Source organism: Ictidomys tridecemlineatus, chromosome 4, assembly GCF_052094955.1.
Source record: "Ictidomys tridecemlineatus isolate mIctTri1 chromosome 4, mIctTri1.hap1, whole genome shotgun sequence".
NCBI lineage: Eukaryota > Metazoa > Chordata > Mammalia > Rodentia > Sciuridae > Ictidomys > Ictidomys tridecemlineatus.
Genome location: NC_135480.1, coordinates 91,583,717 through 91,610,000, shown reverse-complemented (window position 1 = coordinate 91,610,000; position 26,284 = coordinate 91,583,717). Strand labels below are relative to the sequence as shown.

General features: G+C 32.2%; 1 protein-coding gene across 2 annotated transcripts in view; it reads left to right on the top strand.

Annotated features, from left to right (window-relative positions):
- The window catches only part of Cwf19l2 (CWF19 like cell cycle control factor 2), a 114,016-nt gene that overhangs the window by 15,447 nt on the left and 72,285 nt on the right, over positions 1-26,284 (top strand). For both annotated transcript variants that reach the window (XR_005733727.2, XM_013360228.4), the window contains exons 6-10: positions 3,276-3,369; positions 7,564-7,679; positions 9,062-9,720; positions 22,055-22,145; positions 23,375-23,467. Coding sequence is in view for 1 of the 2 variants with exons in the window: in XM_013360228.4 (XP_013215682.1) it covers positions 3,276-3,369; positions 7,564-7,679; positions 9,062-9,720; positions 22,055-22,145; positions 23,375-23,467 (1,053 nt within the window). In the remaining variant the exon portion in view is untranslated. The remainder of the gene's footprint in view (positions 1-3,275; positions 3,370-7,563; positions 7,680-9,061; positions 9,721-22,054; positions 22,146-23,374; positions 23,468-26,284) is intronic.

The following is a 26,284-nucleotide window of genomic DNA, read 5'->3' as shown; positions in this document are numbered from 1 at the left end:
TCTTGCTAGGTTGCTGAGGCTCTCTTTGAACTTGTGATCCTCCTGCCTCAACCTCTTGAGTTGCTGGGGTTATAGGTGTGAGCCACCGCACCAGTCCAAATGTTAATTCTTATAATGGCAGTGAGGATAAAAAGAAGGTAATGGGAAAAAGACCAAAATGAATGTCCTTAATTGTTTGGTGTGAAGCTTATTGATTTTGGACCTTTATATTGGAAATTTGTATTTATCTAGCATTTATCTATAAACCAAGTCTGTACCTTTTACCAGTTCTTTAGTATTCTTTTGTTAACAGGGAATCTTACCCAGGAGATCCTTGCTTCATGTAGACTGGCTCTATTTCTTTGTCTCAGCTGGAACACTTAGTATTCATTATCATATACAAATTGAACTCAGGATGATCACATTTGGCTTGCACACAGAGCCCAGTAATCCTGTGGCTTCATTTCTGTGTACTGCTTTGCATTTATGTTCTGTTTATGGTCCACAGAAATATTTGTCTTATGCTGAATTACAGTAAGTTTTACATTATGTATCTTTTCTATTTGTGCTAAGCAGAGAGATAGTGATGAAGTGGAACCTTAATAAGCCATCTTGGCTAGAAGGATTGAATGTATTATAGAGAGATCAATTAATGTTGATATATTTTATTTTTATTGCATTCATTTCAATTTGTTATATAGTCTGTCATCATCTAACTGTGCCATACTGTAAGTGTTCATTCCTTTACTTATGGACACTTACATTGTTTACTGTTTTTCACTAAACAGTTCTGCGACAAAGGACATTGTATGTATTTTCTTATGCATACATGTATGAATTTCTTCATGGTACATATCTATGAGTCGAATGGCTCAATTACAGAGTATGCACCTATATTCTTTTACAAATGTTTGCAAAGAAATTATAACAATTTATATAGCTTCAGCAATGTATGGTTCTTTTGTAATACTTAGTATCTCTAATTATCAAACAATTTTTTGAGATTAATTAATGGGTAAGAAATAGTATCTCATTGTTTTTGTATGCTTATTGTTCTGGTTTGGATATGAGGTGTCCCCCAAAAGCTCATGTGTGAGACAATGCAAGAAGATTTGGAGGAGAAATGATTGGGTAATATCCTTATCCTAATCAGTGAATTAATCCCTGAGTTGTAACTGGGGGCAGGTGGGATGTGGTTGGAGAAAGTGGTCCATTGGGGGCCGTGGCTATGAGGTATATATTTTGTATTTGGAAAATGGAGTCTCTCTCTCTCCTTCCTGAGCATCAGGTGAGCTGCTTCCCTTGCCACACTCTTTCTCCATGATGTTCAGCCTCACCTTGAGTCCTGAGAAATGGAATTTGCTGTCTATGGATGAAACCTCTGAAACTGTTAGCCCCTAAATAAACTTTTCCTCCCCTAAAATTGTTCTGGGCGGGTCCTTTAGTCACAGCAGCAAAAAAGCTGACTAAAACCCACTTATATATTATATTACATATTTTTATATATTTTATATCTCCTTACTATTAGAGAGATCTTTTCTTTTTTTGTGTGAATTGTTTATGTTTTTTGCTTACTTTTCTACTACAGTTGTTTCTCTTTTTCTTACTAATTTGTGGAAGTTCTTTATATATTCAGCTTTTTATCATTTATACATTTCCAGATAGTATCTTACTATTTGTCTAGACTCTTGTCAGCTGTCCTTTTCAGTGTGTAATTCTAGTTTTTTAAAAATCAGGTCAAGTATCTGATGTGTATGTCTTTGAGTATCTAGATAAGAATATTGGAAGAAGTTCCTTGATGATAGATATTGAGAGATTTTATAGAGAGTAACAGGGAAATGAATTTTTTGCTATAGATAATGTAAGAAATCAAATCTGGTTTTGTTTATTCCTCTGAGTTAACCTTTAACTTAAATTTGTCCTTTCAAGATTTTTTACTTTTTTTGTCAGCTCATTTAAAAAGTTATCCAACATCTTTGTTTTTAGTAGTCTGGTTGGTTCACATTCTGGGAAACTGAAATCTCTAACATTCAACACTTCCATTTACCCCCATCCTGTTGCCATTATTAGTTCTTGTAGGAAGCATTTTCTGATTTCCTGAGGTTAAGTTTGTGTCATCAGTATGTAGTTCTATATAGCTTCCTTTGCTTTCAAAGCATGTATGTGTATTGATGTTGCTTAATTGTCTTTCCCCTTTCCTTAGACCATAATATCTTTGAGGACCCAGCACCTGTCTTATTCCTTATAGCCCCTGGGCCTGATCTAGTGCTTGGAACACAGGCTCCCAGCATCTCTTGCTTGGATTACTGCCACAGTCTTCTGACTGGATTTGTAATCTTGCTCTTCTCATTTTTCCTCTGCCAAGATCAGTTTGTTCTGTGTGTAACACTATTGCCCCCAGCATAAAATGTAAACAGCATTTCAAAATAGCTCATGTGTTGTAGTCTCTGATTATCCTCCAATCTAATTTCTTTTCACTACTTATTCACACTTCTGAGTTTTAGCTTGTCTGAATTACTTTAAGTTCCTTGAAAGTGATGTGTATTTTATTTCTCTACGGTTTTATGAATGTGAATATGCTTGAGCATGTTTTTGCTCTTTCCCTCATTCCCCTCAAAAGAAAACTTAGCTCATTTCTGCATGTACTTTGGTCTAAGATTGCACATAATGCTTCCTCAAGGAAGTCTTTGATTCTTTAATGTATGAGAGGTTTAAATTCTTTGTGTGGCCTTTGTACTCTGAATTTCTGTCTTTAAAGCATTTATCAGTTATTTATTGACCATATCGTCACTATAGTATAAACTAGCCAGGGCCAAATAAGTATTATCGACTGTTATATCTTCTATATATAATGCAGTTCTGAAACATGATAGGTATTCAATTAAAACATTGAATGAATGTAGATTTAAACATTATTACCTGCAAATTACAGAACAGTGTCTTAAGAGTGCTTTAAATGATTTGTCCCAGGGGCTGGGGATGTGGCTCAAGCGGTAGCGCGCTCGCCTGGCATGTGTGCGGCCCGGGTTCGATCCTCAGCACCACATACCAACAAAGATGTTGTGTCTGCCGAGAACTAAAAAATAAATATTAAAAATTCTCTCTCTCTTTCTCTCTTCTCTCTCTCTCTCTCTCTCTCTCTCTCTCTCTCTCTCTCTCCTCTCCCCTCTCTCACTCTCTCTTAAAAAAAAATAAAAAATAAATAAATAAATAAATGATTTGTCCCAGATTTATTATTAACTCTTTTGTGGTGGATTTATTTTTAAATTCTAATTTCTGAAAATGTTTTTTTCTAGTCCAAACTGCTGGAAAGAGAACTGAATCCATACTGGAAGGATGGTGGGACAGGTCTTCCATCAGAAGATTGTAGTGTGTCATCAGTTACTAAAGGTATCTCTATATTGTGGGTGCTGACACATAGACATTTTTTATAAGTTGTTATTTCTAATGCAGAGACTTGAGTTTACATGGCAGCGAAGCGTTGATAAAATATTTGCAGTCTTTTTAAGTCTTTTATTTAAATCATTAGTACTCAGTTTTATACCTGTCTTATAATGCTTTTATGTATGAATTTGTTTCAAATGTGCTAATGCTAAGTATGATTCTGTGAGGATGTAATAATACAATTCGTTTGTTTTGTAAAAAGTATTGTGCCTGTGAAATTTCACTAAAATAGTATGTAAACAAAGATCTGGTTTTATATCTTTAGAAATTTCTATTTTGCCAGCAGCCACAAAATTTGTAATAATGTTGAGTGCTATTATTTTCCAGCAGATGGAGACAAAATATTTGTGTCACATAGCATACTTTGTAATATAATTAAAAAGAACTTACATGACTATTAAGTGTTGTATTGATAACTCAATGAAAAGTTTATTTAATTACAGTGAGCCCAGCGTATAATAGTAGTGTTGTAAATTATATTACTTTTTCATTTTAATATTTTATTAGAAAGTTTTCTTCCTTTGTATACATAATTTGTTTTTACTTTGGCTATTTGTTTAAATTGTTTTATATTTTATGTGTGTATCCTTAGAGCCACCTTATAGGCTCCTTTATAATTTTTTTTTCCGGCAATTTAACTAAAGTTATTAGTAAGTATAAATTTATTTTTAACTTTTTGAATGCTGGGTTAAGTAATAATAACTGTAGTTAAACAAGGTTCTCTTTGAAACACTGTTTTATAGAAACAGTTTGGGGAGCAATAAGCTAACCCAGCCTAATTTTGTGATCTGGACTTTTATCATCTCTAGTGTCAAGACAGTCAATAAATTTATCTTTGGGGGAAACCTAGAATTAGCAAACTCAGTCTTTGTTGTTTTTAGTCAATAGGTTCTTAACTTCACTGGGTATAGAAGACCTGGAGTTCTGAGTTAGGTAGTAGCTTTTAGCTGGTAGAAACAGCAGAATGATTAAGGAGGAAAGTGACCTTATGTAAAGCTTTTGGAGAGCCTTTCTCCTTCCTTTTCAAATCATGCCTTCAGACTCAGCTCCCAGGGAAATTTAGTTTTAAAAATTATCTGCAATTGAATAATTATGATAAAACAAGGAAAAAACAGTCTGTAAGTTTTACTGCTTATGATAGTTTTATCCTTCTACTTAGATTTGTGGCAGGGCTAAAACTGTAAGGCACCTGGAAGTGTTAGAACATTAGTATTAAGGAGGTATTTATGTTGGTGACACAGTGTTGTTCTTATGGACTCAGATTTTAGAATCAGTCTACTTGGAATTAGAATTCTGGTAGTTCCATTTACTAGCTTTGTCATTGTGGGAAAGTGTACTGATCTTTCTGAGTCCAGTTTATTTATCTTTAAAAGGAATAATGATAGTAACTATCTTATATAGTTTTGGGGAAGTTAAAATTAGAAATAGTACAATATCTAGAATATAGGAATCAATGGATGATGATGTCAGTTATTCTGTAATTAAGTGTCTTGGGAAGATTATATCAAGAGTCTTAGTAATGTTCAATGTGCCATATTTTCAATAATTAATTCATTAATCTTTAGAGAAAATTAAGTGGAAAACTCAATGATTTTTAAAGCTCATACAAAGAAAATTTAGTAATGAGAATTTTGTGCAACTTTAGAGTTTACATGGTTCACTTATATATCAGTTTATTTTCATGGTAACCATGAAAGGAAAGCAGAGTAGATGTTATTGTCTCAATTTTATAGCTCAGGAAACTAAGAATGGATAGATAATTTCCCTGTCATCACATGAGAACCCAGAATTCTGATTCTAGTCCTGGATTAGTTACTCTACATTCTTTTTTTTAATTGATTAAAAGAAATGTATGCGGAATGCATTACAATTCTTATTATACACATACAGCACAATTTTTCATATCTCTGGTTGTATATAAAGTATGTTGACACCCAGTTTGTGTCTTCATACATGTACTTTGGGTAATGATGTCCATCACATTCCACTATCCTTGCTAACCGTTACCCTGCCCCCTCTCTTTCCCTCTCACCCCTCTGCCGTATCTAGAATTCATCTATTCCTCCCATGTTCCCCCTCCCTACGCCACTATGAATCAGCCTCCTTATATCAGAGAAAAAAATTCAGCATTTGTTTTTTGGGGATTGGCTAACTTCACTGAAAATTATCTTCTCCAACTGCATCCATTTATCTCCAAATGCCATGATTTTATTCTCTTTTATTGCTGAGTAAAATTCCATTGTGTATATATATGCCACATTTTTTTAATCCATTTATTACTCTACATTCTTTAGGAGACCATTTCTTACAATGTAGTTAGTAGAAATTCTTGCTTACAACACTTCTATTGTGATTTTGCTTTTCCTATTGATTTTTTTTTTTTTACCTTCTCCAGTTTTTGTCTTTCTGTTAGAATCTTTGAGTTGGAAGGATTTTTAAAGGTGGCATTAATCAGCTGCGTGTTTTTTTTTTTTTGCAGATTAAGAAGCTAAGGTCTAAAGAAGTTAATGACTTGCAGTTGATCTTAGAACTGTTCAGTTTTACTGACAAGACTAAAATCTAGGTCTTCTGATACTTTGTTTGTTGAGCCTGTCTTTTAAAGAGAAATGGGAACACAGCCTAGATTCATTTAACTGTGTTCTGTTTTTAATAATATAACTTACAATTATGATGGAAACATAATTTTTGACTTACTATAGAAAACAAATTTGAGATATAAATTTTAAGTGCTGCATACCAGTAAATAAGTATACTGTAATTATTTGATATATCTTCATCTTAGCATAGAGGATGGGGACCTTATGAATATTTTTATATCCTAATGTGTTTAGCAACTTTTTATATTAATGATAAATATTCATTAAATATTAATTGAATTTGAGAATGGTGCTGTAAGTTGGTATTTTTGTTTACTCTGTAGATAATAAATTTGGTGTTTTCTTTTATTAAAAATACTTTAATGATAGCATCCTAATCATAAGATTAACAGCACTTTTGATATTGAATATACATCAGCTAAAGGTGATGATATTACATAGATATTTCTAAAATTGTGGATTAATTCACAAGCAAATTAGCTGAAAGTGTTTATTCTGTTAGATTTTCTTGATAAGTGGAAACAGAGGAATAAAAGCAGTTTTAGTTTAGCTCAGATAGTTTTCTCTGAGTTTTATTAGTATGTTGGTGATTTTTTCATGGTATTTTCACTGTGCCCATCTACATGTTATTGGTTTCACAGATGATTCTGTGGAGTAAACAATTTAATTATAAAGCTGGGATAGTAATAATGAGATTAATTATTGTGGGTTTCTTTTACTTATCATTGTATAGATTACATTTTAGATTAAGTTCTTTGAATGGTTGCCCCATTAATTTTGAATTTATAGACCATATACATAAGAAAAAAGATCAAAAGTAAAATAAGTTTTTGAATGTAAAGAAATCTTTGAGTTAACTAGAGATCTGGGTTTTAGAGTACAAAGTATTAGACTTTTAAAGAAAGATTGCCAGACATGATGGCGCATGCCTGTAATCCCAATGACTTGGGAATCTGAAGCAGGAGGATCTCAAGTTCAAAGCCAGCTTTAGTGAGGCCCTAGGTAACTTAGCAATATCCAGCTCAAAATAAAAAATAAAAAGGGCTGGGGATGTGAGTCAGTGGTTAAGCACCTCTAGGTTTAATCCCTAGACCACATTATTATCTTAGAAGAGATTGCTTACTGAAGATAAACTGTTGAGATTTGAATGATAGAGGTAATTTAAATAGATTGAATTAGAGGATTGCAATCATTTTTTCTTTTTTTCCTTAAAGTCTAACTTACATAGAAAAGTGAGTATACAACCATATTATCTTTATTGCATTTATATACTTTTGTATTCATTCTCTTAAATTGTAATTTTCCTGAGGATAGTTTTACTTTTATTCTTTAGTTTATTATTTATCTTTTCCTTTCTCCAACTGGCAAAACTCTGTAGCTTGCATATGTACACACTCAAATATATGTTGAAATTTAAATGTGGTTATAATTTTTACATATTGAAGAAAAAATATTTAATTTTATACTTTAAGTCAGAATTAATTTGATGATAACCTCATTAAAAAGTATAACAAACATTTTCTAATTTTCTATTGGAATTTAGCTTCAGGAGTGGAGGATGGTGGATTAAGCTGGCTAAAGAAGTCTTATCAAAGAATGAAGGAACAAGCTGAAAAACAAAATAAAAAATTTGAGGATATTGTAGCTGAAAGATATGGGGTAGGTATCTGAAGAAGATGTGTACTATTTTCATAATGATATAAAAGATTATGTGGTTTAACTTTGTCTTATGCTATGACACACTTTTGAATTGAATTGATATTAAATTTTTTATCTTTGTATTGCTGAAGTAACTTCTACTTTTTTATTATTCTGTATACTTGGGTAGCATATCTTTGCTGACATAAATAATGCAAGACTTAAATCTGTGTTTATTTAATGTAAAAATAATATTTTATCATTATGAGAAAATTAAGTAATGCTGAAGAGCTTTCCCAGTATACCTCTGGAGATAACCACTTTTGAAATTTTGGTATATTCCAGACTTTAGTATTTTTCCATCTTTTGGCATTATCCAGAGGTTTTTTTTTTTTATTTTTTAGAAAAATGTATATATACACACTCTAAAATGAAAACTAGAAAAGTGTTGAGGATGCAGTTTAGTGGTAAATAATAACCTCTGGGTTCAGTTGCGAATACTCAAAAAAAGTATTAGAATGTGTATACTCTTAGAATGATGTAACCATTCCCGTGCATTAGTATATAGTATTTTAGAACCAACTTATTTTCTTTCCTTTGTAGGTAATGTGTTATCTACCCACCCCCTTCTGTGTACATGCTCATACATATGCATCTGGTATAGTCTTTGTGAAGGAAGTTTTAATTTTGAGTTTGTAGATTCACAAATTAGGAATTTTTAATATACAAGTCTTTTTTTCTCTTTCCATGAAAAACTATTAGATGAGCCCTTCTGATCCAGAAAATCAACTGGGAAAATTTTCTTACATACATTTATTTTTTTATTAATGCTTTGCTTTCATCATCTTTTCTCCTTTCTGGAAATAACAGTGCACACGCATTAACTTCTCTAGAATCAATTGTGCATGTTTCTTTTTTCCTATAATTTATATTTATTTACTGTCATTTCCTAAACTTTAAAGAATTCTCAGGCTAATTTGGTTTTTATCACCTTCTATTCTTTTCAGTATCTCAGGGCATTTTTTTGGATATACAGTTTTTCACTTCTTGTAATGTTCCTTTTTCATGAGTCTATTATGTTTTAGCAGTACAGTAGCTTCTTGAATCTTGATTACCAGTTATATGTCGTCTGTATTGTATGTTAGACTTTGTTAGTATAGACCATTTGTTTTAATAGTGTCCCCTTGGAGATTTTTTTTGTTGTTGTTATTTGGTAATTTTTCTGTATTTTCTCATTCTTTTTAGTATTTATTTTAGTGTAGGATGATTATTTGGGTCTACCCTTACCTTGGTAGGTTTTTCTTTCATTGTGCCACTTGGCGGTGGTTCATGGCCAATGACATGTGGGTAAAACATCAGTGAGCATTTTATGACTTTCAATATGTTATTTTTCTCCTTTGTAGTCAATGGAATTATTTCAGTCAAAATTAGAAGAAGCTGAAAAAACTGCCTCCAAAAAAGAAGATTCTAGACGAGAACGGTGGAGGAAGCCCACATATTCAGATAAAGCACAAAATAGTCAAGAAAATAAAAAATTAGACTTAATAAAATACAATAAAAGTTCAAGGGATAGGTATAGTACAACAGAGATCACAAACAATAACAATAAAGATAAATTCAGTGGGGATGAAAAAGATGAGAGATCTGGGTCTTTAGAAACATGTAGAAGAGAATACAACCCAAGGCAAAACCAAGAGCTCTCTTCTGGAAATTTGAGACCTAAATTTTTAAGACCCACTGATGATGAAGAACTGTCATGTCACAGCAAGGGACGAAATTTTGAACCATCTAGTTCATCTTTAGCATTAGTGACTCAGGGTGCTTTGCATTGTGGTTTTCAAAAACCCACAGAGAACAGTGAAGAAAGTTTAACATCATGGAGTTCATCTTATGGGAGAAAAGAAGAGAAGAAATATTCAAATCAAAAGGCATTGGAAACTAGTAGCAGCATTGACTATCAACACGTTTCAGGAGACACGAGAGAAAAATTACAGACTGAGAGCTTGAGTGATGACCCTCCAACGAGAAAAAATTTGCAGGATACAAAGGCTACATATGCTGGGTATTTTATTATTTGTTTTTTAAGATGATATTAATATTAAGACCCTGAGGATCCAAAGAACTAAACTGTTCCTCAGAATGTCATTTGTTAATTAGACATGAGTATGATATTCTCTTTCTTAAATTGATGGAAAAGATAAAATACGTAGATTTAACAATGTAGTGGTTTTGTTTTATGGATTGCATTTAATTTCACAGTTTTATTTCACAGGGATCTAAAATAATTCAGTAGCCATAAGTTGCTCAAAATTTGTCACTTTTATAATTTAAAAATACGAATGTTATTCTTTTAAGTAAATGTGCTATAGAAGACATTTTGGTAGATTTTGTTACTTTGTTATTTCCTAAGGAAATTACCCCATCATTAAGTTAATAATCACCATAACTACATGAGTCAAGGAGGTCTAGGAGACAGAAGGAAAATTTGCTGCTGTGGCCCAAATACAAAGTTACAAAGCTATACTAAAGATCCTGCAGTGGGAACTGTGAATTATGGAGTTATTTTACAGAGAAGGAAATAATTTACTTTGGGAATTGATGAATTTCAAAGGTAATGTTAGAACTTTAAAAGTGAAATTTAAGATAGGATAGTAGTGGTATCCATAGTGATTAAGAAAGTAGCACTTACTGGTTTTATTTTTGTGTATCCATTGCCTTTGTATAGGACTGGATCCAGAGATAAAGAAGCACATATTGAGTGGTATCAGATCTAGACAAACTTTATTGAGACATGGAACTGGCCCCACTGGTGATAGAAATCCAAAAATGTATTCAAAGGATAATGACAGACTTATACAATAAAGTGACATATTTTATTGGTCATTAGAATATGTTAAAATACTATCAGTTAAGACAATAAGAGAATAAGTTTTAGGAAATAATAGAAACCATTGTTAGTAAGAGGTATAATTGTGACTTGGGGTGGTAAATCTGGCAAATTGCTTTTGTTATTGACTCCATCTGAAGTAGTGGATTGTAAGCACATTGTGGGACTTTTAGTAGAAGGGATCTGGCAAAGTCTGGACCAAGGGATGGAGCCCAGTAAAATGAGCTGTAGTTCAGATTGGGGCTTTCCTTTCCTAGAAACTGAAGGAGAAATCCAGTTGTGTTGACTGCATGTATGTGGCAAAGATTAGAGAATGTTTGTGGGTGTATGAATATATAATTGCCCAGGCTTCATTCCAGGTGCCTTGAGTGGTAGACTGTTTCTATTCCACAATTGGTGGTGGGGTGAGTCTTATTTCCTGATGATCATTTGAGTTGGTTTAGCATTTGGGCAATCTGTGGTTCTTGATTTCTGTGACTACAGCTAAGCAAAGTATATAGTGCAGTCTTACTATAAGTAACTCTATCTGGTTATCTAATTGCCTCATATTTGTATGTGCTCTTTAAATTGTTAGCTTCTGATAAATATAACATAGAATTATGCAATAACAGCAGTTTTGGAGGGTGAGGTCTGAAAGCAGTATTCTTTGTTAGATTTGTTAATTTTGATGTTAGAAGAGTTTGAGGTGTTCGGTGAATTCCATGACTGACTGGAGAGGAGAAGAAAAAAATCTAGGAGTTTTCCACATTTATGTGAAAGGAAATACAATTTCTGAGCTTATAGAGTGATTTTTTTTAAAGAGAGAGAGAGAATATTTTAATATTTATTTTTTAGTTTTTGGCGGACACAACATCTTTGTATGTGGTGCTGAGGATCGAACCCGGATACCAGGCAAGCATGCCAGGCGAGCGCGCTACCGCTTGAGCCACATCCCCAGCCCTATAGAGTGATATTAAGAAACCAACATAGGACTCTGAAGAGTGCTAAAAAGATTGAGTGAAGAATTGTTAGTGGCTATTAATTTATCTGAATATTATCTTGGAGATATGTTGAATTACTTAAAAAATGATAGAATACTTGGGAGTTGAATTAGAAAAAAATTAAAGAACTGATTTGAAACTAGAAGAAATCATAGTCTGAGCCTTACATTTGCAGATATAGAAATTGAGGGAACTTAGATTATGACTTGCACAATATTATGTAACTGAGGTTGCCAGATTTAGTAAATAAAAATAATAATTCTCTTACAGTATTTGAACTTATGAGAAAAAAACATCTTCATTGCTTACTTGAAATTCAAATTTAACTGGTGTCATGTTTTTTATCTGGCAGTTCTGTAAGTAACAATCATTTCCTGGATCTGTGACCTTTTATAAGGTATTGACACTTGACTTTCTTGTGCTACTTTCCTTGACTTAAAACAAAGTAATATAAACAACTTCCTGGAGTTACTTCATGAGTTAGTATATATGAAAATGTATAGTATCCTGTACACATTTTTATTGTTGCTGTTAAAAGTACTATATAGTTATTTGCAAAACTTAGATTCAGTGTCTTCTGATATCCATTTAGCATGGTTTTCAAATAAGGATTAAAGGAGAACCATAAACTGGCTTTGAATTAAAACACTTTTCTTTTATACACTAATTGTGAAAAGTTATTGATAACCTTAGTGAGATCTATGTTGGTAGAATATGAGAGAAGTTGACCAAATAGAGGCATAAGAGAAAAGAAAAAAGATTAACTGCCCAAAGTAAAGCATTTTCACTAGGCCTAAAAAATACTTTTGAATTTATTCTAAAAACAGACTTTGGAATAGTCAATCTCACATTCTGCCTCAGCCCCCTGAGTTGCTGGAATTACAGGATTGCGCCACAATGCCTTGTTCTGTGATTATTTTAAATGGCTGGAAAACATCTTCTAATAATTGCCCAGGTAGTTAAGAACTTATTATAGTTGGAATGAAATATATTTACAGATATATTTTTCTTTTGTTGGAAAATATATTAGCTAAATACTTTTAGGAGTTTGAAACCTAAGAGTAATATGTAGTAGGGGAAAAAAACCTAACTAGATGTCCTTAAGTTAGATTTTATAATTTTGATCAGAACTAACCCATTTAGTACCTTAACCTTTAGATGTTATTCTTGGCAGAGTTTGCTTTTATATCCCATAAGGGCAAGAGAAAGATTCCATGTTGTCAAGGTTGTGAGTATAGTGATAAAATCCTTAGGCAGGGGAGAAAATATGAAAATCAGTGGTAAGGAATAGAATAATTAAAGAGAGATCTGTGAATACTATCAGGAGGAGAAGAATAATTGCAATATAATCAAGGTTTCTGAAATATCATTAGTCTAGAATTCTTTTAATTACTGCTTCCTGAAAAGTTTTCAGCCAGTGTTAATGTGTGTGTACATATATTTAAAGAACATATTTTAATGACGTAATTTACTTTTTAGAAATAAGTTGTAATGGGAATGTGTGCACTATAGGTGTAATCCAGGAAAATGCTAAAGCTTGGGACTTCTGGGGTTAGACTAATTGCAGATATTATGGTTATGTTTCTTTTAAAACATCTGCTCATCTCTATAAATGCTTAGAGAACATAGGAAAGGGTTTATTCTTTATTATTATCTTGAAACTTGATGGCTTTTGGATAGACTAATAGTGCCTTCCCTTGATTAAATCTTTAAGCTTCCAACCTAAGAAGGGCAGGGAGAGGAAAATTTTTCAACAAAGGGAAGAGTAAAGTAAAATCAAAAAGGTGTGTCCTTTGGATAAATAATAAGAGGTTTTTGACAACTCAGTCAAGAACATTTTCATTGTGAAAGGATACAGAAGCCAGATTTCAGTAGACTAAATTTGAGTACTGGTTTTAAGTTGGCAGAGATAGAAAATATATGTGAGTGAAGAGGTTAAATTTAGTACCTCCCTCAACCCCTTTTATCTTTGAGGTGTAGATACTTAAACATGTTTATATTTTAATGGAAAAAAATCAGTTTTACTTTAGAAAAGATCTCTGTATAGAGTTGATAATTGAGCAAGATCCTTGAGGTTATTAATATGGGTCCTGTTTATTCATCCAAGTAGGAGGATTAGCCATGGGTAGAAATGTTTTAAAGAAGAGGAAAGTGTGACTAGTTAGGCAGAGAAGATTCTTTCTTGGTGACTTATATCAGTGTTTTTCAACATGTGATCCCCTAGAATGTCTGTGATTCTCTAGGTCCTTATAAGGAACACAGGAGTTTGGAAGCTTCAGGTGGGAAGAGAAAGGCAGTGTGACAGTTTGGTTCACATACAGCTCACACAATTGAAATGTACTCTCATTGTTATGACTGTTATTAATTTTATTCTATTTTTACCTCCAAATTTTGATGAACTTTTAGAACACAATTACTCCAAATGCTTTGTCCGAGTGCCTATCATTTCCCTTAAAGGATCCTTGGATACTGAAAGATTGAGAACAGACTATTTCTTTCATTCATTCAGATTTGTAAAAGTGTATCTGAATTATGTGATAAGGAGTGTTTATTTTTTGCCTTAAATATATGTCTTGAAGCTTAAGTTGTATCCCTTTCATTCGTTTTGCCATTTATCTTATATTCACTGAATATTTTTATTTCCTAGATCTCACGGTACAAAAATAATTATGATATTGTATCTGCCTTCAAGGAACTCACATTGTAGGAGAGGAAGTCATATAGATACCTAAACAAATATGGTACATACTTGAAGTTACAGGGGTTAAGTATAGATGCTTTTATAGTTATTACACATAGGGATGGGATAATATTAGAGGCAGGATAATAATAGTGGCAACAGGGTCTGGTAAGATTGTTCAGGCAAAGTTGTAAGGTCTTTTTGAAGGATGAACCTGTTGAGAAAGGGCAATCAACTTGAAGAAACTGGAAATATGAGACAGCATAGTGTAGTTGACTATTTGCAAATATGTTTTAGAATTTGTGATAAAGTAGCTCTGAGAACAGGGTATATCTCTTTCTAATCTGTTTCTCTGGATCCTGATGTAGTGCTTAGCATATGGTAGCTTCCCTCTGATTTGTAGAATTTGGTTAAGAGGAGGAAGTATACAAGGAAGATGCCTTGTACACCTTATTCCAGAAGTCATGCTTACAAGTGGGACATCATTTTATGAGTGATAAAGAAGCATCACAAGGATTTTAAATAGAAAAGACTTGGATTTTTAAAAGATTCCAAAAGCACTGTGAAGATTAGATTGAGAAATGAAACAGATTTGAAGCAAATGCACTGGTCAGTGTAACTATAGTTGAGAGACAAGAAATTCTGAATCAAAAAAGTGAATGTAAAAGAGAGAGAGAGCTTGAGTTGGCATCCATGACCCAGTGATGAAGCTTTTAATACTGTGGTCTCTTGAAAAAATTTGATTACTTCATATCTGTGCATAGTTCTAGATATTCTAGTTTTTAATCTTTTCTTGAAGAGATTTCACCATTGAATTTAAAGCATGGCGAATGTAGGAGTGATTGGAGAATCCTCCTGTGACTCAGTAATTGGCTGTCAGTGGCAAAGGGAACTAATGATTATTGAATACCAAGGTAGGTATTTGGAATTTTGTTACATTATTGAAATTACTGTAATTCTATACATTTTTGCATTTAATTGTGATAGATATTAATCATTTTCTTGATTTTTATAGTCACAGATTATGATACCTATCTAATCTCATAAAGCTAGTAAATGGCAGAGAATGAACTTGACTCCAGAACTTCTTTTCTCATAGTACTGAGAAGGATTTTCCATTTATGATCAAGAAAGAAGCAACTAACATAAAGCACTTTTGAGTGCTTCATGAAATTTTGCATTAGGAAGTTGGAATTTGAAAGTCTTTCACTTTCATTCGTACTTAGTGTATTAGTAGGAATGAATCTATTTCCTTATTGACACATGAGATATTGTAGTTTGTTTTAATATTCCTAAAACTTTGCACTTCAAAAAAAGGAAATGACTTAATGGATGAATTTTGTCCTTCCTTCTTCTGATCCTATCAAAATTAAGCTTGCTTGCAAGATTGCTTACTTTTTGAGTGACTGAGCTGAGTAAGAGATCTTGTGTAAAATTGTCCTTTATATCTGGATTTAAATAAGCATCTTTTGGAATAACAGGAAAGAGGGAGAAATAATGGGGAAACTACCTTCTTATCCATTTTACCTTCTCTCAGTTGATTTTCTCAATTGATTGCTGTTGAGATGAAAAATGGATGAATAGACAGCTTTGTTGGGAAGGAAAATCTGGTTAGGTACTTGAGTTCTTGGAAACCGAAGAAAAGCAGAAAAGGTAGATGGAAAAGCAGCCAGGAAATTTGTCACTTAGGAAACAGGAGAGTTTGAAAGACAGACCCTGGAGCAAGCCATCTTCATGGGGGCATAATTGGACTAATTCTATTTTGAAAGGATGTGTCCTGTGGTTATTTATTTTATTTTGCATTATTCATATAAAAATATCACTAATACTGTAACGGTAAATTCTCAGATAAAGAATTTTGGAAAGTTAGTTGAATAGGAAAGACTGCAAGTTGCTTAGGAAGTAGAAGTTTATGGAAATATGATTGGGTTGCTCCAAATTCAATAAATTATATTTATAATACAGTGAAAATTGTATGTACCTCAATTTAATTTGAATAAAAGTACTGAAAATATTTTCTTTATAAAAGTACAACTAATTATACAAGCAATGACTCAACCCATAGAGGCATATAAAAAGTTTTAATGTTCTTCTGATCACATGAATGCAGTGCCCCTACTGTTTGTTTTAATTGTTTTTTAAAATATAGACTGAAAGAACATGGTGGGAAGTATAATATGTTATGGAAATGGGTTCTTTAGCAAAGATATTATCTTAAAAAAACTTAAATGCTACATGTTAAAGATTTCTTTTTTATGACAGGAAATTTGCTACTTAAAAAATTCCACATAGAGTTATTAGGCCAATTTTTGAATCATTGCTAATATGAACTTTGCTATTCCTTGCTAAAAGGGTATATTGAGAACATGACTGGATGAATTTCAATAAAATAGTTTAAGAAAACTGAATTGGTAATATAGATAAATCCTTTATATTTGAGATTATGTCATTGATTATGATATATTCAGCTTTTAACTGTTTCTCTGCTTTGAAGATTTTTAAAAGTAACTTTACTGAGGTGTAACAGACATTTGATAAACAGCATATATATAAGAATGTAATTCAATAAGTTTTGAAATGTGTATGTTCTCATGAAACCATCACCCTTAAACATTTCCTGGTGTCCTTTATAATTTTTTCCTTCCTGTCTCTCCCCATATCCCACCTTGTACTGCAGGGCTCCCATCCATCTGCTTTCTTTCATTATAGACATATTTTGCATTTTCTAAAGTATTATGTAAATGAGATCATACATTATGTATTCTTTTGTGGAAGGAGGGAAGTCTGACTTTTTCTTAGTAGCACTTTATCCATGTTAGTACATGTATTAATAGTTTATATATTTTTTGGTCCATGGGTACTACACTATTGTTGTATATACCACAATTTGGGTTATCTGTGCTCCTGTTGATGTGTATTTAGATTGTTTATGGTTTTTGACTATTACAAACAAGGCTCCTCTGAACTTTCATGTACATATGCTGTTCTTTTGGATAATTGCCTAGGAAAGTAACAGCTAGATCATATGGCCTTTATATGTTTAAATATTAAGAAAGTGCTAAGCTGTTTTGTAAAGTAGTTTTATTGGTTAAAATTACTACCAACAATATGAGGGGTGTGAGAGTTCCAGGATCTTTATGTTCTTATAAGAACTTGGAATGGCCAGTCTTTTGATTTTGACTGGTTGTGTAATGGTATCTTGTTGTAGTTTTAATTTGTATCCCCCTAATGACTCTTGATGTGGAACATCTCTTTAAGTGCTTATTTGCCATCTGCTTATCTTTTTGTAAAGTACTTAAACTGTGAGTGATATTATCTCTTATTTTTCTGTTGACATTTTGTATTTATTTTCCTAATCAGAGGTGAGAAGTTTATTAGTTTTATTGATTGTCTTAAGAAAGCAACTTTTGGCTTCCTTGAGTTTCCTTATTGTTTTTCTGCTTTCTATTTATCTCTACCCTGGTTTTTATTATTTCTTAAGTTTTGTTTACTTTGACTTTAATTAAGATGTAGGCTTAAGTATAATTTTCTGATATAAGTTATTGCTATAGAATTTCCTGGAATGATACTTTAGCAGTATCCTACATATTCCGATGTATTATATTTGTAATTTTGTTCAGTTCATAATACTTTTATTTCCCATTGATTTCTTTCTTGACCCACTGGTTATTTGCTATTCAGTTTTCAATTGAGGATTTTTCAGATATACTTATTAAGTATTTCTAATTTAATTTAATTGTGGTCAGAAAACATAGTTTATATGACCTGATTCTTTTTTTTAATAGTTTTTTAGTTGAAGATGGACACGATATCTTTATTTGTTTATTTTTATGTGGTGCTGGGGATGGAACCCAGGGTCTCATGCATGCAAGGCAAGTGCTCTACCACTCCCTATGACCTGATTCTTTTAGATATATTGAAACTGATTTTGTGCCTTAGGTTTGTTTATCTTGATTGATGTTTTGTATGTACTTGGAAAGAATGTGTTCTCTATGTTTTTTAAAATTTCTGTGACAGAATACCAGACAAAAACTATTTAAAGGAGGAAAGATTGATTTTTGGCTACAATTGCAGAGATTTCAGTCCATGGTCAGCTAGCTCCATTGCTTTGGACCTGAGGTTAGATAAGGGTGTGCTGGAAGAAAGCTGTTCACCTCACAGTAGGGAGTATGTGTGGAAGGGACCAGGGACAAGATTAACCCCCAAGTATAAACTCCCTTCAACTAGGTTATACCTCCTACAGTTTTCACCACCTCTCAGTAATGACATCAAATTATAAACCCATCAAAGGGTTAATCCGTTGATAAGATCAGAGGACTTATGATCCAGTCACTCCCAAAAGCCTCACCTCCGAACATTTCTGCATTGGAGACTAAACCGTAAATACATGAGCCTTTGGGGCATGTTCAGATCCAACCAGAACATCTACTAATATTGTTGGACATTTTTAAATGTCTATAAGATTATTTAGTTGGTAGTGTTATTTAAGTCTTCCATGTTCTTCCTGATTTTATTTATTCTGTGAAGTATTGGGAGAGAGATGTTGAATATACAACTTTAATTTGTATTTTTTTTTCTTATTACAGTTCTGTTGGTCTTTGCCTCATATAATTTAAAGCTCTGTTATTAAGTACATAGTCATTTAAGGATTCATATGAACTCTTCATGTGTCAACCCTTTTTCTTATGAAGTCATCCTTTTAAGTCCCTGGTTTTATATTCACACACACACACATATACACCCAGGGATGCTTAACCACTGAGCCACATCCCTAGCTCCTTTTTTAAAAAAAATATTTTTATTTAGAGACAGAGACTCGCTAGTTTACTTAGCCTCAGTTTCCTGAGCTGCTGGGATTACAGGTGTGCACCACACTGACTAATATTAACATGGAATATCTTTTTCTGTCCTTTTGTGTTTAACATATTTATCCTTTTATATTTTGGGGGCTGAGGACATAGCTCAGTTGTTAGAGTGCTTGCCTCATATGCACAAGGCCCTGGGTTCAATCCTCAGCACCACCAAAATAATAATAATAATAATAAGATAAAGGTTAATATCTTTATATTTATAAAACATTTTTTATAGTTGTTTTTCTTCTTTTTTATCTATACAAAATTTCTGCTTTTTAATGTAGGTGTTTAGACCATTGATTTATAGTGTTATTATTATTTTAGATATATTGAGACTGGTTTTGCGACTTAGGTTTATTTGATTGATGTTTTGTATGTATTTCAGATAAGTATCCCTTACCTGAAATGGTTGGACTAGGAATGTTTTTGATTTTGAATTTTTTTCTTTATTGTAGAGTATTTACATACATATAATAAGATAACTTGGGGATAGGACCCAAATCTAAATATAACATTCATTTATGTTTTGTATATATATCCTGATGGTAACTTTCTATAGTATTTTTAATATGCCTGCATTTTGAATGCAACCTTCTCATATGAAGTTAGGTGTGGAATTTTCTTTTTTCTTCTTCTTTTTTTTTTAATAGTGATACTGGCACATCAATGTTTATTTATTTATTTTTTTAAATTTCTAATTTCATCCACCTTTATTTTTTTTTAATTTTTATTGTTGGTTGTTCAAAACATTACATAGTTGGAATTTTCTATTTGTGGTATCATGTTGGTGGTATATTTTGGAGTACTTATAATTTCAGATTTTCTGATTAGGGATTTGTAACCTGTAATTAGGTTTATACCTGTAATTTTGTTATTTGTCCATCTGTTTTTTTTTCTCTTATTTTTTTTGGATTGAATATTTTTAATTCCACTTCATTTCTTTTGTTGCTATATTATATATATCTGCTCCTGTATGGTATATGAACTTTATACTAGAGTTATAGTATAAACTGTCCTTTCTGCTAGTGTTACCATACATTTTATTTGAACTTTTAGAGCCTCAATAGTTTGCTATTTTTCTTTAAATAGCTCTCTTATAAAGAGACTTAGGTAACAGAAAAATCATATATATTTACTCCAGTCATTTCTGGTGTTTTTTTTTTTTTTTGCTTTGGGTTGATTCATATTTCAGTCTTCTATTTTTTCTTCTTCCTGAAGGTTTTTCTTTAGCATTGTTTCAGCTTTTTTTATGTCCAAAAAGTCCTTGTTTCCCTTTTGTGTATTTTCTCTGAGTGTGGAATTCTAGGTTGACAGTTTTAAAGTACTTTAAAGATGTTGATCCTTTCCTTGATTGCATTGTTTTTAAAGAGAAAGCTGTCATAGCAATCTTGTTTCTATGGGCACAAATGATGTCTTTTTCTATAGTGCTTTCAGATGTTTTTATCACTACTTTTGAGCAGTTTGATTATGATGTGTCTTGGTGTCATTTTTCTCATGTAGTTTTCTTTCAAATTCTTTGGCTTCTTAGTTTTAAACAAATTTGGAAAATTTGGGCCTTTGTTTCTTATATCTTCTATTCGTTTCTTTTAGGGACTCCAATTTCATGTATGATTGGCTTTTTTCATTTTTTTAATTCTTTTTTTCCCCTGTAAGTTTCATTTTGCATTATTTCCATTGCTTCAAGTTAACTATTCCTTTACAGTCTGGTTTTCATTAATCTTGTCCAGTGTATTTTTACCTCAGATGTATAGTTTTTATCTATAGAAGTTCAATTTATGTGTTTTTAATATCCTTATTATCTCTAATTTTTAAACACAGTTATAATAACTTTAAATATCCTTGCCTGCTGTTTCTTACATCTGTGTCAGTTCTGGATTGTTTCTGATTGATAGTATTTACTTCTAACTTTAGGTTATATTTTTCTACTTATTTGTATGTTATAATATTTGGGTACTAGGTATTACAAATTCTTGTTGAGCGTTGGGTATTTTTGAATTTCTATAAATGTTTTTGTACTTTGTTCTGGGTCATGGTTAATTGGAAACCATTTGATCTTTTTGGTTCTTTATTTTCACATTTGTTAGTTGAGCCCAAAGCAGCATTTCTTCTAAGGCTTGTATTTCCCATAGATGAAGCAAGATCCATAATCCTCTACCTACTACTTTCAGAATTAGGAGGTTTCCTACTTTGGGTAGTGGAACCAGACACTGGAGTGCCAAATACTGTCCTTCCATTCCTTTAGGATAGTTCTTTCCTTGGCTATAAGTATTTTCTTCCTAAATACTCAGGTGAACTCTCTGGGATTCTTTCGCCCCTCAGGTATTTTATTCAGTAACAGTGGCTGCTTTGTAATTCTCGGATTTGAGCTATTTCTCCTTTTGTTGGGTTCTGCCTGGGTCTACCTTCCCTGTCCTGCAACCTTGAATCTTTCTTAAGGCAGTAAGCTGGGGGAATATGAGCTTGACTGGAACGTTCTCTTTTCTTTTATGAAGCTTTTATAGTATTGGTTTGTCATATGACCTCAGTTTTTAGTTTATGTGTCTAATTCTGGACTGACTTTGAAAAAGAAAATGTGATTATTGTTTTATTCTTGACTATGGTTAAAAGTATCATCTCCAGATTATTAATATCTTAAAGTATTAAAAATATTACATTGAATAATAGGCTTTTGCCAAGATGTGTAGAATTGTGGCCTGATTCTAGTATTTGTTTTTTTTACAATGAGTATGGAAATATTAAATAATGAAGAATGGTTGATTTTTATATCATTTACCTCATTGTTACTGGAACTTTTTCCTTTTATTATATCTGCCATAAGCCATCATGGGTTTGTGACAGAGAACCTTGAAATATTAAGTAGCACATTGAGTCTAATTTTTAAACCTTAGAGTCATGATCTCCTATAGGTGCTGAATACTTTGTTGAGGTCAGTTAAAATAATATTGGAGTTGCACCTGTATTTCATTTGTTCTTTCTTTGTTCTATTCAAATGGCAGTCCGAAGGATGAGTCCATCCACATCCTGAGTATGGATGAGAAGAACAAGTTGGGTGCCAGAATTATCAAGGCAGAGATGATGGGGAATTTGGTAAGACTCTTAAATATCTTTTTTTTTTTTTTTTGAGGACAGTGATTAAATATTTAACTTCTTGTAAGTAATTTGGGTAATTCCTCAGCAGTGGGGATGTAGCAGACTTTCAAAATAACTGCTATTTATTTATTCCTTGAAAAAATTCTTAAACCTTTCTAGAAATCGTACTATCTTATAAATAAATTATCTACTTTCTCTATCAGATTTCTGAAATTTTTATTTATTTACTTTTCTGTTTGTTATATTCTTGTAATTATGAAATGTATTTGGAAGAGTTAAAGGTATGACTTTTCTTTCCCATTTTTAGTTATTTATTAAAAATTCTCATAACAAAACCATTTTACTTAGAACATAAAAATTGAAATCTTAAATAAGTGATTAATTAATTTATTCAAAGTTTAAGGTGACATGTTTGTAGTTGATGCTGTGTTAGATACTTTGTATAGTTTAACTCATTTAATTTCTGTAATATGTTTAAGATTGATTTACCTCAAATTAAATAGAAATAGTGATGATTTGATAAGAGCTGTTTTCATTCATTCATTCGTTCATTCATTATGAATGTTGTACTATTGTACTTACTTGTGTTATTGCACATGGTAGAAACAGCAGAACTTTCCATTCTCTGACACAGTAGGTTCACTTTTGGTAATGTGTGTGTACTCATCTTAAACTCAAATATTTAAGTGATCTTTAATTGATCTTATGAGTCACATAAATTTATTATTTAATTTGCTAGTTTATGGTTTGTTGCTTTCTATGTTAGGTGTTTTATAAATTTCTATAGTAATTTTTTAGAGTAAAAGTGAAATATATTCATAATTTTTATCATATTACTTATAACAATGAAGAAAACAGTATTTTAAATGTCATGATGACTTCCTTGTAGCAAGTAACTGATTTTTTAAGTATTGAAACTTTAATATCTAAGGAATTATAAAAACTTCATTCTTGAGGTTACATATTTTTTTCATTATCCTGTCTCCCTCAAAATGTATGTCTTTGAAATGGTTTACCTTCAAATTATAAACAAATGCCATAGGTACTTGAGAAGTTTGTAACTGAAATAAGTTCATTAAAATGTTATGTATTAGGCTGTGAATTGCTAATTGAAATTCGCTATTGGTTGCATAGGGTTTTATTACGCTGTTTTCTGTTATATAAAATTCTGTAATGAAGAATTAAATGACATATCATAACTATTTTACTTATTTTTCTTTTTGAAGGAATTAGCTGAACAACTTAAAGCCCAACTTGAAAAGGCAAATAAATTCAAAGAAACTGAAACACAGATATCATTAAAAAAATCTGGGGTAGAGGTAAGTAATAAAAGTTTATTTGCTAGCATATAATATATTATTAATTTTCAGTGGCCATATTTTAATTTGAGATACGTTTGTATCTGTGTCTGTGTTTATATGTGTATATTTGTTCACTTGTTTTTTAAATTTTATTTTCATATGCATTCTCTTCCATTTCACCAATATTTCTCTGTTAGAATAAAGCCTAGACCTAGGACCAAGGAGAGCTATTTTTGTTTTAGACTCTGTTGCTTGACCTTATTATGTAAGTCAAACTGATCCATAAATTTTTTCCTACAGAGTTAGAGATTTCAATTGGATATCCATTCCATACAAAGCAAATTATTTTGTTCTTGTTCTTTATCTACAATACAAAACAGATAAAAACACTTATCTGCATGTCATTTTCATTTGGTAGAGATGGAGAGACAATAAAATAATAGCTAAAAATATGATACAACATATTAGGAAATTATACATTCTGTGGAATGTAGTGGAGATTTTCAGCAGGTTGAGTACATGGGCCAATTCTAATTGAGTAAGTGACATTGATGCAAAGATTGGAAATAAGTGAAGGAGTATGTCTGTGTATCTGAGTGAAGAGCTCTCTAGGTATAGGTAATAAAGAATTAGAAGGCCCTAAGATATAATTTGTCTGATGTGTAGTTAGAACAGCAAGGAGATCAGTGCTACTGAAGTGGAATGAATGAGAGAGAGGGAAAGATTAGGGGAACCAGGTTGGAGACTGTGGGAAGCCAGATCATGTCAGACTTTGAAAAAATATAGTAAGAAAGGAGGTTTTATTTTATGCTGTTTGAGATGAGAAGCTATTAAGGGTTTTTGAGCAGAGAGTATTTTTTGATAGCACTGGCCTGCCTGTGTTAAAAATAGATCAAATGAGAGTAAGGACAGAAGGTGGAGTTCAGGTGTAGGCTCTTGCGATAATATAGATAAGAAAATGATAATAACTTTGACCAAAGTAGAAGCTAAGGAGATGGGTTGAAGTGATTGTGTGTGTGTGTGTGTGTGTGTGTGTGTATTTCTCTTTATTTTGAAAGGAGAGTTATAAGGATTTTTATTTTCATGGTGGTTTATATTAGGATGTACTAGATGGGTAATGACTAAAGACAGGAGGCAAAGCAGTCTTTAGCTTGAGCAGCTGAAAGAATAGGGTAGCCATTATTTGAGTTGTAGAAGAAAGGAACAGTAGGTTTTGGGGTGAAGACAGAGAGGCCTGTTTCAGATATATTGAGTTTGGATACTCTTTTTTTTTTTTTTTTTTTTTAAAGAGAGAGAGAGAAAGAGAATTTTTTTTTTAATATTTATTTTTTAGTTCTCGGCGGACACAACATCTTTGTTGGTATGTGGTGCTGAGGATCGAACCCCAGGCGAGCGCGTTACCGCTTGAGCGGTAGCCCTGGATACTCTTTAGATGAGGAAAAAGTAGAGATATTGAGTGGGCAGTTGGATAGTGGGAGGAGCCTAAATTGCAGATAGAAATTTGGTACTTATTAGCATAATAGTATTTAAATTCACAATGCTGTATGAAATAATCATGTATATATATATTTTTTTAAAAGAGAGAGTGAGAGAGGAGAGACAGTGAGAGAGAGAGAGAGAGAGAGAGAGAGAATTTTTAATATTTATTTTTTAGTTCTCGGCAGACACAACATCTTTGTTGGTATGTGGTGCTGAGGATCGAACCCGGGCCGCACGCATGCCAGGCGAGCGCGCTACCGCTTAAGCCACATCCCCAGCCCTAATCATGTATATAGAAGTTGAAGGGCTGAGATTGATGCAATACAGTGTTGAGAGGTTAGATGAATTAACTCACTTAGTTTTCACAATATTCCTTTAGGTACTTCATGTCATCAGCACAACTTTGTAAATTGAAAGACTGAGGCAGGCACACTTCCTCAGACATAAAAAGTAAATGAAGAAAATATTTAAATCAATATAAGTACTTACATATCCATGATACTTCTTTGATGCTAAAAGATAAAATTCATAGCTGGAGAGTCACTTTTAAGACAGGATAAGGTTTATAGTGAATTTAAAGAACTGTTCTCAAAGATTAGTTTATACAATTTACTATCATAGAGAGATCAGAATGTTGAGTTCCATAGAATTTACTTCAGGCTAAGATTATTAATGACTTAGATAATAGCACAAAGAGTATGTTTATGAAATTTGCTATTTTCCCTAGGGTGTAAGAGCTAATATTTTTGAAATAAATTATTAAAAATTTCTCATATAGATATAGAAACTGAGAATGAGAAATTACAAGTATGATTAAAAATAGGGAATAATGAGGGATAGCTAAAATTAGTTATGTTGTTCAATCTCTCTTACATACTTTTGCCCAGTTAATTTTTTCAACAATCCCACTGTCATATAGTAGTTTTGTACTATGAAGCTTTCATTGGTTTCTTAGAGCCAAGCAAATTAAGTACAAGGTTTTCCACAGTATAGCTCCTATTTCCAGCCTTATCTTGGAGGCTGCTTACACACAGATAACATGTCTTTTGGCCGTTTAGGTATGTAGTATATTATTTGTCTCATAAATATCATCCTCTTGAAGCTTATCGACTTCTCAGTGTTTGTCTTTACATCTTTTATGATGCCTTTTTTCCTGATCCTCTTAAAAGATTCCAACTTTTTCCTCTTTTGAAACCTTGAAGACAAAAGAGTTAATTTTTTTTTTTTTTTTTAGTACAGTTTTAGGTTCATAGCAAAGGAGAGCTGAAGGTATAGAGATTTCTCATAGAACCCTACCCCTATGTATTTACTGTGTGCCCTGTTATCAACATCACCTACCATACTGGTACATTTATT